Source organism: Bufo gargarizans, chromosome 2, assembly GCF_014858855.1.
Source record: "Bufo gargarizans isolate SCDJY-AF-19 chromosome 2, ASM1485885v1, whole genome shotgun sequence".
NCBI lineage: Eukaryota > Metazoa > Chordata > Amphibia > Anura > Bufonidae > Bufo > Bufo gargarizans.
The window spans coordinates 527,479,697-527,497,842 of NC_058081.1; the positions used below are offsets into that span (position 1 = coordinate 527,479,697).

Here is an 18,146-nt window from a genome sequence, read left to right on the forward strand (position 1 = left end):
GCCCCTTAAGGCCTCTTTCACACGGGCGTTGCGGATTGGGGCCGGATGCGTTCAGGGAAAATGGTGCAATTTTGACACTAAAGCAAGTAAGTTTTCACTGTGATTGCGTTCCATGTTTGCGTTTTTTCCGCGCAGGTGCAAAACATTGTAATGCGTTTTGCACGCGCGTGAGAAAAATCAGCATGTTTGGTACCCAGACCCGAACCCGGATTCCTTCACAGAAGTTCGGATTTGGGTTAGGAGTTGTGTAGATTTAATTATTTTCCCTTATAACATGGTTATAAAGAAAAATAATAGCATTCTTAATACAGAATGCATAGTACAATAGGGCTGGAGGGGTTAAAAAATGTTTTAAATTTTTTTAACTCACCTTAATCCACTTGATCGCGCAGCCCGGCTTCTCTTCTGTCTTCTTCTTTGAGGAATAGGACCTTCGATGACGTCACTGCTCTCATCGCATGGTCCATCACATGATCTTTTACCAAGGTGATGGATCATGTGACGGACCATGTGATGAGCGCAGCGACGTCATCAAAGGTCCTTTTCCTGTGCACAGAAAAGATGAAGACAGAAGAGAAGCCGGGCTGCGCGATCAAGTGGATTAAGGGGAGTTCAGCCCCTCCAGCCCTATTGTACTATGCATTCTGTATTAAGAATGCTCTTATTTTCCCTTATAACCATGTTATAAGGTAAAATAATAATGATCGGGTCCCCATCCCGATCGTCTCCTAGCAACCGTGCGTGAAAATCGCACCGCATCCGCACTTGCTTGCGGATGCTTGCGATTTTCACACAGCCCCATTCACTTCTGTGGGGCCTGTGTTGCGTGAAAAACGCAGAATATAGAACATGCTGCGATTTTCACGCAACGCACAAGTGATGCGTGAAAATCACCGCTCGTGTGCACAGCCCCATAGAAATGAATGGGTCCGGATTCAGTGCGGGTGCAATGCGTTCACGTCACGCATTGCACCCGCGTGGAAAACTCGCTCGTGTGAAAGGGGCCTAACTCTGCCAGAACCAACCACTGGAGTCCAGCCCCAACCGTGGAGCCCTCCCATCATTCCTACAGTACAATTATTCCAATTCCAAGAACCTCCCTCCGCCACAGCTGCTGTTACATAGTTAATACGGTTGACAAAAGACATACATCAATCAAGTTCAACCATATAAACATCCCCTCATTCAGATTTCTAATTCTTTCTATGGAATCCAGTGTAGCGTTTTGGTGAAGAAACTATACCGCACACTGTCCTGCATCATCACTGCACAGTATGAACAGCGTCTTCCTGTGTCCACATAACCCGATCTTGCTCCTGAGCTGCTGCTCTGTTGTGTTTTGGAGAGCGGCCCAGATTGCGAAATGGGGTCTGAGGATCTGGCCAAGAGTTCTGGAAACGACGTCTGCCTGTAAACATCACAGAGCCTAGTGTGTACTGGGGCCAAAACGTATAAATCATGCGATGAGGAACCCAAGTGATCTAGTGTTGTGTTTTAAAGGGCAACTGCCCCAAAAACCATATTTGCAAACAGTGCCAGCCTCGGGTTAGAATACAGCCCCAGGCACACAAACCCCACCAGCCCACATATGATATTGCAAAACAATAATGGTGCTCAATGTACGGTACGTGACTTGAAATTATGCTTAAAGGGGTTTTCCATGATTTTGATAATGATGATCTATCCACCATTTGCAGTCCCCAATGCACGACACGCGCGGCAAACGTGTTTGTGTGCATGAGCCTTAAAGGGGTTGTCCGGGTTCAGAGCTGAACCCGGACATACCCTTATTTTCACCCCGGCAGCCCTCCTGAGCCTGGCATCGGAGCATCTCATGCTCCGATGCGCTCCCGTGCCCTGCGCTAGATCGCGCAGGGCACAGGCTCTTGTGTTTACAATAACACACTGCCGGGCGGTAACTTCCGCCCAGCAGTGTGTTCGGTGACGTCACCGGCTCTGAGGGGCGGGCTTTAGCTCTGCCCTAGCCGTTTTACTGGCTAGGGCAGAGCCAAATCCCGCCCATCAGTGCCGGTGACGTCACCGGGGTTCCTGTCAGCCCCATAGAGAGCCCCGGTACGTCACCGGAACTCAGAAAAATGCCTTTGCCCTGCGCGATTTAGCGCAGGGCAAAGGAGGGCATCGGAGCATGAACTGCTCCGATGCTCATGTCAGGGGGGCTGCCGGGGTGAAAATGGAGGGATGTCCAGGTTCAGCTCTGAACCTGGACAACCCCTTTAACTTGGCCTTTCCCTTATGTAAACCATCAATACAAGAAAAGAAATAAACGTGGAACACAAAAAAGCCTAATCTTATGGTCCTCTGATAACCCCTCCCCCACTGGCAGAAGTATTGGCTCCTTATAATCCATCCCCCCACTGGCAGTAGTATTGTCCCCTGACTATCCCTCCCTCACTGACAGCAGTATTGTCCCCAGACAACCCCACCCCAAATGCAGGGTTTGCATCATCTGTGCAGGTACAGTTAATCGTGTCAGACGGACCCCTGACAGACCGGCCCACTAGAAAACAGCCTGGTATGGCAGATTACCAATCCGGGCCTGTTTGAAAAGAAGTTACTAAGATATGTCACCTTAAAGAGAATCTGTCAGCAGTTTTGACCATGCTAAACTGGTCTCCGAGCAGAGAGGAGGGGCCGTGAAGCAGCTCAATGCAGAAAAAACTTCTCAGTTAAGGGGGCATAAATCTAACTGTCATGCCGTGTAGGGACCTTCTGACATCACGGGGTCATGTGACACTAAAGTCATTCCTGAAGCTGACTCTGGATATAGGAGCAGGGTAATGGCTATATCCCTGCTAATAATGATTAGTAATGTCATCTTGTCATCTAAAAATAATCACTAATCCTAATGATGCTATGTTTGGGGAGGGGTTGGGGCTTTCAATGTCATGTTACCCTGTGATGTTAGACATGCAATTCAAAAGACAGGGGCACATCCAGATGGAGTAAGAGTGCCGACTCACGGTATGCAATACACAATGTGAAAAAAGGGGAGAAAAAGAATACCCTGTGATGTTAGAAGCGCCTTACAGCGCATGGGATTTAGCTACTGCCATAATTGTGGCAGTATTCTATATTGGGGGAACTCTGCTGACACTGCTTATGAGGAGGCACTTTGCTGGCATTATTCTTTATTGGGGGCACTCTGCTGACTGATTATGGGGGCTCTCCGCTGACACTGCTTATGAGAAGGGCACTTAGCTGGCACTATTCTTTATTGTGGGCACTCTGCTGACTGATTATGGGGGCTCTCCGCTGACACTGCGTATGAGAAGGGCACTTAGCTGGAACTATTCTTTATTGTGGGCACTCTGCTGACTGATTATGGGGGCTCTCCGCTGACACTGCTTATGAGAAGGGCACTTAGCTGGAACTATTCTTTATTGTGGGCACTCTGCTGACTGATTATGGGGGCTCTCCGCTGACACTGCGTATGAGAAGGGCACTTAGCTGGAACTATTCTTTATTGTGGGCACTCTGCTGACTGATTATGGGGGCTCTCCGCTGACACTGCTTATGAGAAGGGCACTTAGCTGGAACTATTCTTTATTGGGGGCACTCTGCTGACTGATTATGGGGGCTCTCCGCTGACACTGCGTATGAGAAGGGCACTTAGCTGGAACTATTCTTTATTGTGGGCACTCTGCTGACTGATTATGGGGGCTCTCCGCTGACATTGCTTATGAGGAGCTACTTAGCTGGAACTATTCTTTATTGGGGGCACTCTGCTGACACTGCTTAGGAGGAAACACTTTGCTGGTAGTATTCTTTTTTGGGGGCACTCTGCTGATTGATTATGGGGGCACTCAGCTGACACTGCTTATGAGGAGTCACTTAGCTGGCAGTATTCTTTATTGGGGGCACTCTGCTGACACTGCTTATGAGGAGTCACTTAGCTGGTAGTATTATTTATTGGGGGCACTCTGCTGACTATGGCGGCACTCTGCTGACACTGCTTATGAGGAGTCACTTAGCTGGCAGTATTCTTTATTGGGGGCACTCTGCTGACACTGCTTATGAGGAGTCACTTAGCTGGTAGTATTCTTTATTGGGGGCACTCTGCTGACTGATTATGGCGGCACTCTGCTCACACTGCTTAGGAGGAAGCACTTAGCTGGTAGTATTCTTTCTTGGGGGCACTCTGCTGACTGATTATGGGGGCTCGCCGCTGACATTGCTTATGAGGAGGCACTTAGCTGGAACTATTCTTTTTTGGGGGCACTCTGCTGACTGATTATGGGGGCTCTCTATTGGCAGTTTATGGGAATCCATCTGAAGACGTATTGAATAAAAACACTTTGGCACATGGCCTGTACCTATAAGTGGGGATTACATGCCTCAAGTCTCCCTGACTATCATTCTTAAGTCAGCAGTGCTGCCCTGTATGCAGCAGTGTATATAGTGCAGAGGTGTTGTGAGAGGAGAAGGTGACATCACGCACATGGTAAGGTCTCTGGAAGTTCTGAACCCTGGGGAGGAGGCCAATACGAACACTATGGTCCATCTGAAATGGCTGATAACAGAGAACAACTGATTTTACTCAACTGAACAGCAGTTAATTTGTTTTCAATGATCTTTATTTGTCTCTCGTTAACAGCTTTTCTCAGAAGAATCCAACAGCAGGATATTGATGGAGAAGATGGAGGCTGAACACATGAGAGGTCGGCAGCACATTGAGGCCCTGGAGCTCCGGCTGGAGGTCAGCGAGATCCCCTCTACATGAGCCGCACTGGGAGCTGCAGATGGAGATTGCCTTTTAATTTCCTATTACATCAAATAATATGGGCAATTGTGTGTCCCAAGAGCACAGCCTACCTTCCCCCAACAATGGGGCCATTCACAGTCTCATTACTGCCATTCACAGCGTTTCCTGACCCTTCTGCAATAGTGCAAATAGGAAGATGCTAAAATTCAGGACTGAAAATTTCTAGAATTTTTTGCCAAAATAATGTCATTGTAAATTAACCAATGAGTGTTTTCCCCAAATACATTTGGTACGGTTTCTGTTCTGGTAAATATATATCTGTCTGTAGGCAATGACTCCTGTCTATCCATAGCTTTCTGGTTCATGAATATAATGCTAGAGCTGAACTGCAGGGTGATTGATACTTACACAGAGTAATAGATGGAAATGAGCCCGCATAGCATGTAATTCAGGGTCTATGGAACTCTAGCTAACAATCATGTATTTCAGAAAATACTCCAGGCAGGAGGCACATAACATTATGAGACATATGCCTAATCTCTTCATAGACAAGCCACACCCAAAAAGGCCCCCTAAAATAACATTGTTGTATTGTACATGCCTGCTGCAACGCACTTATAACAGGGTGCCAGCCACATAGCCTTCATAGCAGTCCCATAAGAGTCCCAGTCACAGCGCCCCATAATAGTAGTTGCCACAGTGCCCCTGAAATTATAACTACCAGAACACACTCATAACAGGATGCCAGCCACAGTGCCAGTATAACAGTCCCTGCCACAATGCTCCCATAAGAGTCCCAGTCACAGTGCCCCATAATAGTAGTTGCCACAGTGCCCCTGAATTTATAACAACCAGAACACACTCATAACAGGGTGCGAGTCACAGAGCCAGTACAACCGTCCCTGCCACACTGATCCCATAAGAGTCCCAGTCACACTGCTCCCATAAAAGTTCCGGTCAGAATTGCCCCTAAAATAATAAAAACAAGAATGCACTCATAGCAGGGTACTAGCCACAGATGCTTCATAACAATCCCTGCTATAGTGCTCCCATAAGAGTCCCAGTCACAGTGCCCCATAATAGTGGTTGCCACAGTGCCCCTAAAATTATAACAACCAGAAAGCACTCATAACAGGGTGCCAGCCACAGAGCCTTTATAGCAGCCCCTGCTACACTGCTCCCATAAGAGTCCCAGCCACAGTGCCCCCATAACAGTGCAATGCCCTGAAAATGCTAATAACCACAATGTCCCATAAGTGTTATCCAAAGTGCCCCCTATATGAGTGCCAGCCACCTTTATTTTATAGAGGAGTAGAAGCCTCTTCACTGGTAATGTACTCAGGACTTTACTATTAAAGCCTTTGCTAGTTTTGCCATCGTGTACATGAAAAATATGGCCGTGTTATGTGGGTACTATGTGGTAGTAGTTTTTAGGTTATGCATGGATATATTATTAAGGCATTGTATGGTAGTATTATTTGGCCTTATGACTGTATGTGGTGGTATTATTTTGATGCTATATGGGAAGCATATGCTGTAGCAGTGGCACTGTGTGGCAGTATTTTTTAGGAGTTGTTCACATCCTATTTTTGTCCTACTTTAACATATACGTGGGGAAAAAGGACGTAAAAGAGTACACTTTTCCATTCTGCAGAGTTCTGCAAAAAAATTATTCATTAAATGGATATGATGTTTTTTTCTTACAGTGGTACCCTATGGTGATGATGCCACTGTTTGGCATTCCTCTGAGGCACCCGTTTAGTGCATACGTTAAGCAAAAAACCTGATTTGAAAAAAGCCTAAGATACCGTATGAGATATTGTTTAGGCGGTATTGTATGGAAGTATTGTCTGGTATGGTGTGGCAGCATTTGGTATAAACATCAGGGTAAAAGTGCATATATGGCTACATGCACACGACCGTTGTGTGTTTTGCGATCCGCAAATCGCAGATCCGCAAAACACGGATGGAGTCCGTGTGTGTGCGTTCCGCAATTTGTGGAACGGCACGGACAGCCTTTAATATAGCTGCCTATTCTTGTCCGCAAAGCGCGGACAAGAATAGGACATGTTATATTTTTTTGCGGACCACGAAACGCAGCAATGGATGCGGACAGCACACGGAGTGCTGTCCGCATCTTTTGCGGCTTTATTGAAGTGAATGGGTCCGCACCCGAGCTGCCAAAACTGCGACTCAGATGTGGACCAAAACAACGGCCGTGTGCATGAGGCCTATAGCTGTACTTTATATGTATATTTCAAAATGACACAAACAACTGACTACATATGGTGAGTGGGCTGGAGCCTATTTTCTATAAAAGTAACCTAAGGAGATCAGATTGTAAATAGCCATCAGTAAGGAGGGGGTGTAGACTATTCCCACTTATACGAAGAGCGTCATTTCAAATTTAAACGGCTGCTAACCGTAAAAGACAGAGGCTTATAATGGTGCAGGAGTGTTATAAGGGGAGCTGCTGCTGATGGTCACAGAACTGGATGGAACTGTCCCTGGAAGTTTTCAGCTCTAGAAATATATAGTATAAAGGAGAGAACAATGGAGCAGGGAATATTCCATTGAAGAACCCGACAATCATTCTGATAACAAGGAGCAATAGATTGCATTCAACTGCGCAGCAAATAGAATGCAGACTGCAGGTTTAGTGTCTCTCGGGGCCGCCCTGAATGCGCCATCATTTTCTTGACGAGCCTCCTGTTCTGTTGAGGATTACAGACAGGTCATTTCTGTGGAATGATGTAGCCACGCATGGAGCGGACACAGGATGGCAGATAATTGAGCGCTAGTTATGCTGCAAATCATGCTTCGCAGTAATTCAGCCTTCATTCAGCTGCCCCTAATTGTTTGTGTCAAGAGGAAAAATAGAGCATTCTGGAGCCGATCCAGTTAATGGTCGAGGTCACGTGATGTGTCCTCCGCGCAGCAGAGTTGGAAAAAGAAATGGTCTGAGATTTAATTAGGGTTCTTATTGCTACTCAGCCAAAGTCCTTGAACACGCATCATTACAATCAGAGGCATGAAAGGGGAGAAAGGGGCGATGGCGGAAAGTCGGAACAAATGTCCCTAGAAAGGTTTATATTAGCAGAGTGAATATTCTAGCATTGTCTGCACTAGATAGATATATATTCTTTCTAACATATCTTAGATAGTCTTTAGGGTTTAATGCACGTCTCCAGCATACGGTAGGTTGTAGTGACAGAGGAAAGGCCTACCTTCAGTCTACAGCAAAGCCATAGATTAAAGCAGTATGAGACATCAGAAGGGCAGGCCTGTCATCTGACGTGCGTAAGCCCTCATTTACACATACGTGGATTTTCACGGGCCACGGTCCGCGAAAACCCATCCTGCTGAGTGCATGAGCGCACGGCGTCATCGGTTGCTATGACGCCGTGCGCTTCGTGCTGCCAACGCTGTACAGTAATACACTTGTATAGATCATACGATTGTATTACTGTACAGTGCCGGCGCACGGCAAGCAATGACACCGTGCACAGAGCAGGACAGGTTTCCATGGACCGTGGTCCGTGAAAATCCACGTATGTGTGAATGAGACCTAAGGCCTTATTCAGACGTCCTTGCCCATGATAAAATCCGTGAAAAAGATGGTCCGCGATTCATCCGTTTTCCGTGAAGAATCCATGTTTGGTCTGTGTGTCCAGTTTTTGGTCCTTGTTCCACCGATTATGCTCAGCTGAAAATTTATTTTTAGAGCATGTCCTAATAAACGTTCAGTGAAATGTGGATGAAACACGCATGGTCCACGTTGGGACCGTGTTTTTCATGGAGCCATAGACTATAATGGGCATGACAGATCTGTGCACAATGACAAAATATAGCATGCTTTCGTGCTAAAACCACAGACCTACGGACCATGCCAGAACACGGAAGTGAGAATCCGCACATTAAAATTAATAGGTGTATGTACTGTCCGTGGAGAACATGGACAGCACATGTCCGTGAATCACTGATGTGTGAATAAGGCCTTAGGTTGTCTACCTTATAACTGTGACCTTACTGTGCATTCATTGTCTAGAGGCCTTGAAGCCTTTAAGCCAATAATTAATGTCTATTAAGCACCTACTGTATGTAGTGATTCATGGGGTATGTTACATCTATCTACATCTTATCTATCTACACCTAGAAGAGCTTGTATGACATCCCATTCTAAGTCCATAGGCATTAATATGGAGTTGATCTTCCCATTGCAGCTAAAACATCTTTCAATCTTCTGGGAAGGCTTTCTACAAACTTTTGGGGTTGGTCTGGGAGAATTTATTCCCACTCATCCAGAAGAGTATTTGTGAGGTCAGACACAGATGTTGGATGAGAAGCCTGTCTTGCAATCTCCATTCTAGTTCATCCAAAAGGTTTGATGGTGTTGAAATCAGGGCTCTGTGGGGGGCCAGTCATGTTCTTCCACAACAAACTCACCCAACCCTGTCTTTATGGAGGTAGTCATGCTGGAATAGAAAAGAGCCTTCTCCAAACTGTTCCCACAAAGTAGGAAGCATATATTTGTCCAAAATGAATCTGTGCTGAAGCATTGAAGTTTCCCTTCAGTTGAACCAAGAGGCCTAGGCCAACCCCTGAAAACCAACCCCACAGCATTATCAGTTGGCACAATGCAGCCAGGCAGGTAATGTTCTTCTGAATTTACCAAACAGACTTGTCCATCAGACTGCCAGAGAGAGAAGTGTGATTCCTCACTCCATAGAACACATTTCCACTGCTCCAGAATCCAGTGGTGGTGCGCTTTACATCACTCCATCTGACACTTGACACTTGGAATTGTGCTTTCTGTGCATGCAGCTACTCGGCCATGGAAAACCATGCCATGAAGCTGCAAGCGTAGTTATGCAGTCACCAGAGCATTAGCGACTTTTATGCACTATGTACCTCAGCACTCGGCAACCCCACTATAACTTTGTGTGGTCTCTGCTTCATGGTTGCTGTGGTTCCTAAATGCTTCCATTTTACAATAATTCCTTTCACAGTTGGTGGAAAATCTAGGAGGGAAGAAATTTCATGAACTGACAATAGTGGTATCCTATTACTGTAACATCAGAGTTCAGTGAGATCTTTAGAAGGAGCCATTCTTTCCCAAATGTCACTAAAGGCAGACTGCAGGGCTAGGTGTATTTTTATACACCTTTGGTAATGGGAATGAATGAAACACTTGAATTCAAGAACTGTGTCCCAGTAACTTGGTCCATATAATGTGATGAAGACCTCATATCAACAACCTACTCTTCTGAAGTATGAAAAAATAATATATGCATTTCTGGTTTAGCCAAAATTCAGCCAAGACCACAGTCTCATAAATCTATTCTTGGTCTTGTCACCCATTCTAATATCTTCTACATCTCCAGGAGCTGCAGGATCTGCTCTTAGCCAAAATGAAAGAGCTGAACACCTTTCAAGAAACCAATATATCCTTGAGAAATGAGCTGGATGCCCTGAAAGCCATGCTGGAGGAAGAAGAACAGCAGTAAGTCAACCAGTGCTGCTCATATAAGATCAATGTAAAGTCGTGGTCAAAGGTTCTGAGACTGACAAAAAATTTGTTATTTAGTGTTTTTAGATCTTTTTGTCAGATGCTTCTGGTATACTGGAGTACAATTATAAGCATTTCATAAATTTTATAACATTTATTGACAAATACATTGTTTATGTCCCACCAAACAGTCTGAAGACCTTCATCAGAGAAAATACTTTCTTTTTAATTGAACTACAGGCCTTCTTTGCTGTACTTCATGACACCAGGCCACCCTCCAAAAGCCTTCATCTCGTTATGCATGCCAACAGTATAACATCCTGAGGCCATTGATGTGTGTGGTCGCTTCTCATCCAAGGGAGTGGGCTCACTCACAATTTTGCATGTGAACACAGCCATACATAAAGAATGGTATCAAACTATCCTCCGAAAGCAACTTCTCCCAACAATCCAGAAGCAAATTGGCGATGAACAATACCTTTCCAGCATGATAGAGCATGTCAGTAAAAAGTGAAAACTAAGTGGCTTGGTGAAACAAAAACACTGACATTTTGGTTCCATGGCCAGGAAACTCCCCAGATCTCAATCCCACTGAGAACCTGAGTTTAATCCTCAAACAGCGGGTGGACAAAACACAGAAATGGCACTGATTAGGCAAGAGTGGGTTGCCATCAGTCAGGATTTGGCCCAGAAGCTAATATCCAGTATAACAGGGTGAATTGTAGAAGTCTCAAAAAAGGAGGGTCAACACTGGAAATATTGAATCTTTCCATAAACTTTATGTATTTGCCAATTAAAGTTAAAGAACTTATGAAAACTTCAGTATACCATATAAACATCCAACAAAAAGATAAAAAAAAACACTGAAGCAGCATACTTTGTGAAAACCAAAATTCGTGTCATTCTCAATTTTTTTGGGCTTAAAGGTAGTAGTAATCTATTATGAGGCTCAATATGAATGTGCTGTACCAAATATGTATGTGTATAGTTCAGTATAATGGCCTGGAATGGTTGGAATAAAGAGAAGAGATTTTGTGTTGTTGAAAATGCATTTTGATTAAGGAATTCACCATTCATGATCCCTAGAGCAGAGAGCATGTAAATTGAGCATACATTATTCTGAAGGACCTAACAGGTCCTTTAATTCCATAGACTGCACATTGATTGCTGATCGCTGAGAATTCGGGAATTCCACGAGGAACACCCTGTGATCAGTCTAATGATGGTGGGCACTTACAATCAAAAGAGATTAGAAAATTTGATGTCTGTTTCTGAAGTTTATGTATTTTGATGGTTAGATGTTTCAGTCTCCCTCTCAGAGTGTATTCCACTTTATTTACAAGATAAAATCTATGGGGCAGATTTATCATAGCCTGGCCACGTACACCGGGCTATGATGATCAGGCGCGCTGCTGGATGCTGCACCTGATTTATGACGAGGTGTATGTCTCTGCAGACTACACCGACAGACTAGACAGATTAGATAGATAGATATGGATGACCAGATGTTTATTTGTCCCTCTTGGATCTGTCAGAAAGAGCAGCCTATGAGTGGGGGAAGTAGCTTATTTCTCTCCTTACATAGTCTGTTAAGCGTCCTTTACACAGGCTGAGAGGCTGTTTCTGGCAGTGTAAAGGTGCGCCAATTACCAGATGAACGAGTGAAACACTTGTTCATCAGGTAATCACATCTTTCATGCAGTCACCTAAATTGAGTTTTGCCGGCACCAGATTGTGCTGGTAGTAGAATGTGGTTAGACAGTGATTGCATTAGTGATTGCTCCTCCTCATACTGTGGAGGAGATTGCTGCATGTAAATGCAGCAGTCTCCTTCACTGACAAGCGAGTGCTTGCTATATTGTCCCATGTAAAAGGACCTTTAGATATCATTACAGGTTGCAGTTTGGGGCTGTGCATTGTCGTGTACACTGAGGTCTTCTATCTTCCATGCAGGATCACTAGCAGCCCGCTGTACCCTCTACGCACCCCACCGCCGTCTTCACATTTCTTTGTAGAACCTTTTCAGTCTCCGATCTTCAACCCACTTCCTGATTACACCAAGACCAGTGACATTGTGCACGAATTAACCACATCAGATCCCAGTATATTGTACAGCAGTGCTGCCACCCCAGAAGGGAATAATCTATCGAGAGAGGAAAAGCCTGGTAAGACTTCTTTGTCCATGAAGGGTTCATAACTGGGACATAACAGATTTACAGCAAAACTGTACCTTAAACGTTTGTAACATTTTTCTATCTGTAAAATATAATTTTTAACTCCCGGTATTCCCTGACAACCATAGATTGGGAGAGGTAGTTACAAAGCAACAGCTGAAGACTACTCACATATACCCTGGAAACATGTCTTAAAATTCTTGAAGTAGTTGTTACTTCCCTTTCTCCACTCAACAAGCAAAAATATCTAAATATCTGCAATAAAAAAAAAAAAAAAGATGTGGGGAAAAAATCTATCATTAGGGAAATATTTGAAGCCAGTTTTGCTTGAGTCCATGTTGGCGTACTTTATATCACATTTATTAAATGTCACAAGTTATTTGATAAATTTGTCTCAGCCTAAAACCTAACACTTTTGTCTAGAAAAGCTATTCTAGTTCACTACTCCACCCTCCTACTGGAGCGAGATTGCGACACTTTAAAAAGTCTTAATGATAAATCTGGAGTAAAACTCATTAACATAACTAATCACACCCACTTTCCCACCCATATTTCAAAACTGGAGTGAGTGTTGTAAAAATGGTGACCTCAAAAAGTCACAAAAGCTCCAATTTGACACTTTTTGAAGCCAGAATTCTGCAGTGAAGGCATGAAATATTAGGGCTTTGGGGTGCACTTTGAATGTAGGAGGCACAGCCAGGGTCAGACTGGGAATTTAAAGTGTCCCTGGGGAAAAACTCAAAGGGGCCCCAGTGTTGTAGGTGGGTCCAAATTGACAGAAGGTGGGGAAGCACAAGCAGATGGGGGCCAATACAAGTTGACAGCTTCAATAATACCATAGTGCAGCACAGAATACCATCCCACAGAACCAAATACCTCCCCATGGCTGTCCAGTTTTGTCCCCCTCCAGTTGTCTCTAATATAGATATGGAGCAGGGGGCATAGGAGGTGTGATGTGGGCCACTACACTAAGCCAGCCTTCAGCATGCTGCCTGTTTTTCCTCTAATAATGACCCTATAGTTCCGCCAGTAGTATGTACCTGGTCAGCGGCAGCGGGTGGCCCTATGGGCATTGGCCCACTGGGAAAATTCCCTGTAGGGTGTATGGCCAGTCTGCCCTTGTGCACAGTACATAGCAGATTGGCACATTGGACACTAACACAGGTCATAATTAAATATCAGCATTACAACAGTGCCACCAAGCGATCAGATTATCAAAACCAGACTGAAAATTCCCCCTTTGCAAACTTATTTTTAGATCTACTTTTTCCTGAAGATGAAGGTCATCACACTGAGCCATTGACGAGGCCAGCCACTGCACCTCTCTTGAGTTCCACTACTTCAGAACCTAGCCAACAACAAAGCTCTTTAGCTTCCATGATGGAAAACAATACATACCGTCAAGAAGTTACCAATATTACATCTATAACTGGTGATGGCACCAAAGCAGTTATATCCAGGTCAGTTCATTATTGGACACTACATCAATACTCATCAGAAGTGTCTACAATGTAGCCTAACTCAGTGGGTTCATAAATGTGGCTCGTAAATAAATGTGGTCCTCTCTATATTACCCCTCAGTCCTTCCCCTAAATTTACTTGTCCAGTCTGGTGATGCCTCCTTTGTATTTTCCATGGGTTTCCCTTACATGAGATCTTAAATGGAATCTGCCGCAGGTTTGTGCAAAGAGAGCAGGGAGGGGGCTGTATGACATAAAAATGGTGTGGTTTATGACATAACTCTTCATCCTTCAACAAACTGGCCCAGAATTTGTAACCCCATTTTCCATCTCTTTGTTGAGGGAAGGGTGGCATGACTCCCAAGTTGTGTTTTTCCTCTTTTGCTACGTTCTCTGTATAGAGTCAAAGGTCTGTGGTTCACACCACTAATAACTACCACCATGGTGAAACCTTAACTATGGTTCTAGTCCATGGACATTTTCTGCCTCTTGTGGGGTTTTGCTCTGGTAGACAGGCTAGCGGACGCAGTATAGAGGCAATCACAAAGTCTTTAACTTAAACAGTTCGGTGATTATTCACACAAAAAGGAAACACAAAATGACCGTTCAGATGTTTGTTCACACCATGCAATGTCCATAGAACAAAATCTTCACCTGGTTAGCAATCTTTCCCCCAGCCGTCCACAGCAGGCCTTAGGTGCCTGATTTCCAGCATGCGACTTTCAAGCCTTTAGCATGGCACCATATCACAGATCCCAAAACAGAGTCTCCACAGCTTCCCTGTCAGATAGAGAACTGGGACTACTGGCTGGGTTTTATAGGCCAGTAAAGACCTGGCCTGGAGCGTGGGGAGCAGCCACCCACCCAGCACTTTGGCTACTCCCAGTAAGAGTCGGTTCGGATTGGCTTTACAGCCATACTAACAAACAGTGTCAATCAGCACTAGCTGCCGCTGACACTTAAAACTACCGGCTCTTACCTCACCGAGGCCAGGAACCTCGGTGACACATACCTGCCATCAATGAGGGCCCCTTGCACCTTCCTACACTCTATATGTCCACTCTTATTGGGCATCACAAGCATGTCTATTAGAGTACTCATGTTGAAATGCATGCCCACTGCCCCATCCTTAGACCTGCAGACTGAAATCCAGTCTTTATTTTAGGTGTCTTGGTTAAGAAGATTCTGCCAACTATATGGGAAAAAAAAGAGTATACCACAACTTTAAGTTTAGTTTATACATTTTCCAGTACTTGGATTAGCTGATCATTTGGAATTTGTTGAGTGGATAACCCTTGGTTCACCATAAACTTCCTCCACCCTTATTTATTTTACTCACTTATATAGCACTGACGTATTCCACAGCACTTTACAGACATTATCATTACTCACTGTTTCAAGTGGAGCTTACTATCTGATTTCCCTATCAGTATGTCTTTGGAGTGTTGGAGAAAACTGGAGTATCCAGAGGAAACCCACGCAAACACAGGGAGAACAAACAAACCCCATGCAGCTGTTGTCCTGGGTAGGTTTCAAACCTAGGACCTTAGTGCTGCAAAGCACTAGTGCTAACCACTGAGTCACCATGCTGCCCAGTGGAGACTTTGGAGATTTGTGAATTTCAAGTTATAAAGGAGGACTGTTTAGCTGGGTAACTGTGAAACCCCATGGATCTGATGACTAGAAAGACCCACAGACCCTCCTTTTGGCCAACTTGCAGTATTAAGCCCATTGGTTGAACCGCAAATGTAGCAGCCATTAGTTAGTTAGTTCCAGCCAGGGTCCTATAATTTGAAGCTAAGGCTACTTTCACACTAGCGTTCAGAGCGGATCCGTTCTGAACGGATCCGCTCATATAATGCAGACGGTGGCTCCGTTCAGAACGGATCCGTCTGCATTATATTGTATAAAATTTTCTAAGTGTGAAAGTAGCCTGAGCGGATCCGTCCAGACTTTTACATTGAAAGTCAATGGTGGACGGATCCGTTTGAAGATTGAGCCATAGTGTGTCATCTTCAAACGGATCCGTCCCCATTGACTTACATTGTAAGTCTGGACGGATCCGCACGCCTCCGCACGGCCAGGCGGACACCCGAACGCTGCAAGCAGCGTTCAGGTGTCCGTCTGCTGAGCGGAGCGGAGGCTGAACGCCGCCAGACTGATGCATTCTGAGCGGATCCGCGTCCACTCAGAATGCATTAGGGCTGGACGGAAGTGTTCGGGTCCGCTTGTGAGCTCCGTTTGAAGGACAGCCGAACGCTAGTGTGAAAGTAGCCTAATATGGATCTTTCCTCAAAGATTTACCATTTCCTTTTCCATTTGGTAGTATAGACCTACACAGGTTGCACAATCTCTAAAAACAAAGCAGACGAGGAGGGGATCTAGCCAGAGGGTCATGCCATCAAGAAAACAATTGATAATTACTTAAACGCCTGTTCTTGGAGGAAATTGTGGTGGTATAAACCACTATATTTTTTTATACTTTATCCCTATCATGTATTCCACAATTGAAGCAAAGATATTTAAAATATAGATATAGTACATTCTGTACAATGAAGAGGCTCCTTAACATTTTGTTAGTTTCTGTCTGTTAGATGCCTGAACCACCAGGAGTCTGTGCTCTTGAGCCAACAGACAAATTGATATTTTTGTCTCTGATTGCCCTGGGCATTACATACTTTTACTTTTCTCAGAAGTGTTGTGTTCCAGGATGTGCTGAAAGTCAGGTTACATTAGTCAGACTTACTTAATAATTCCATGTTAGCATTTAAAATACTGTCAGCTCCAAACATGATCGCTTCATCACAAGTTATCAAGGTCTCCCAACCTTTGTATACTTGAGATCTTAAATCCCTAAAATAAAAATGTAGATAATGACTCATTTGCATAGATGTGCATGAAATGGACTACCAATGATAGGTGCCCTAATTTTTGGCGATGTAGCACGCATACAAAAAAAGATACAGTTTAAAGGGCATCTGTCAGCAGATTTGGACCTATGAAGCTGGCTGACCTGTTACATGTACGCAGCTGAAGGCATCCGTGTTGGTCCTATTTTCATATGTGTCCACATTGCTGAGAAAAATTATGTTTTAATATATGAAAATGAGCCTCTAGGAGCAACGGTGGCGTTGCTGTTACACCTAGAGGCTCTGCTCTCTCTGCAACTGCTGTGCCCTCTGCACTTTGATTGACAGGACTGGGCGGTGAAAATATCATCATGCTTGGGCCTGACTTCTCCTAAAGAGAGAGCTGAGCCTATTGGAGTAACGGCAATGCCCTTGTTGCTCCTAAAGGTTAAGTTGCATATATTAAAACGTAGGGTGTCATTTATTAAACAAATATGCCTATATAAGGCATATTTCTGGCACTGATTGCGGCGCAAAGGTCCATTGCGCCGCAATCTGTGACTCTTCCCCGCTCACGCCAAGTCTAAAAAGGTGGCGGGGAAGGGGATGGGATGTCACATTTACCATTTTCTATGCTTGTTTTTGGCATAGAAAAATAGGAAGGAAGCTAGGAAGCTGTCTTACATTTAAAAGTAGGGGTGGATCCACCAAAATTAGTAGAGGCCCCCGCCTTTACATAACTGCTGCATATCTACCACCAGTGCAGGGGTTTATTAAGACCGGTGTCTAAAACGTGCCCCACAAGTTTTCTCAGCAATCTGGGTAGATATGAATATGGGACTAACACAGACACCTTCAGCTGCCAAGTGCACATGTAACAGGTCAGCCAGTGTCATAGGTACAAATCTGCTGTCAGATGCCCTTTAAAGCCTCTGGGTTCTGGTGCCTAAGCTGTATGTTGCCAATCACCCACCTGCCAATGGCGTGATTTGTATGAAGAAATCATGTATATAATGATGTGATAATACATGGAATCTCTATGTTGTCAGGCTTAGGGGCCTACATTATTACATACTACTACATGCATTAGAAGATTACGTTCTCTCATATGCTTTTGAACCCATCAGTGCTCTTGGAGATTTGGAAATCACAGATGTTGATCCTGGTGGCCATTTTGTGAGAATTGCTAACCAATCTCTTGATAAAGAAGAAGACATTGGAGGTTATCTTCTGCAGCAGAACATTCGTGGACATCCTGTATCCATCTACCGCTTCCCACCAAAATCCAGAGTCTGGGCAGGCTGTGAAGTGACTGTAAGAAAAGGGGAAGGAGGATGATATAGATACAGAATATGATAATTACCCAAAAGGTGTAGGTAGCATGACTGGATATTATATGGCTAATTTATGTTTGCGGACAGATCCTGAAGG

At 44.5% G+C, this 18,146-nt stretch overlaps 1 protein-coding gene across 1 annotated transcript in view; it reads left to right on the top strand.

Annotated features, from left to right (window-relative positions):
* Positions 1-18,146, top strand: part of LMNTD1 (lamin tail domain containing 1) — a 102,778-nt gene that overhangs the window by 78,706 nt on the left and 5,926 nt on the right. Inside the window, exons 8-12 of the mRNA XM_044278031.1 lie at positions 4,616-4,717; positions 10,108-10,226; positions 12,186-12,397; positions 13,665-13,866; positions 17,843-18,029. Of these exons, the coding sequence (XP_044133966.1) occupies positions 4,616-4,717; positions 10,108-10,226; positions 12,186-12,397; positions 13,665-13,866; positions 17,843-18,029 (822 nt within the window). The remainder of the gene's footprint in view (positions 1-4,615; positions 4,718-10,107; positions 10,227-12,185; positions 12,398-13,664; positions 13,867-17,842; positions 18,030-18,146) is intronic.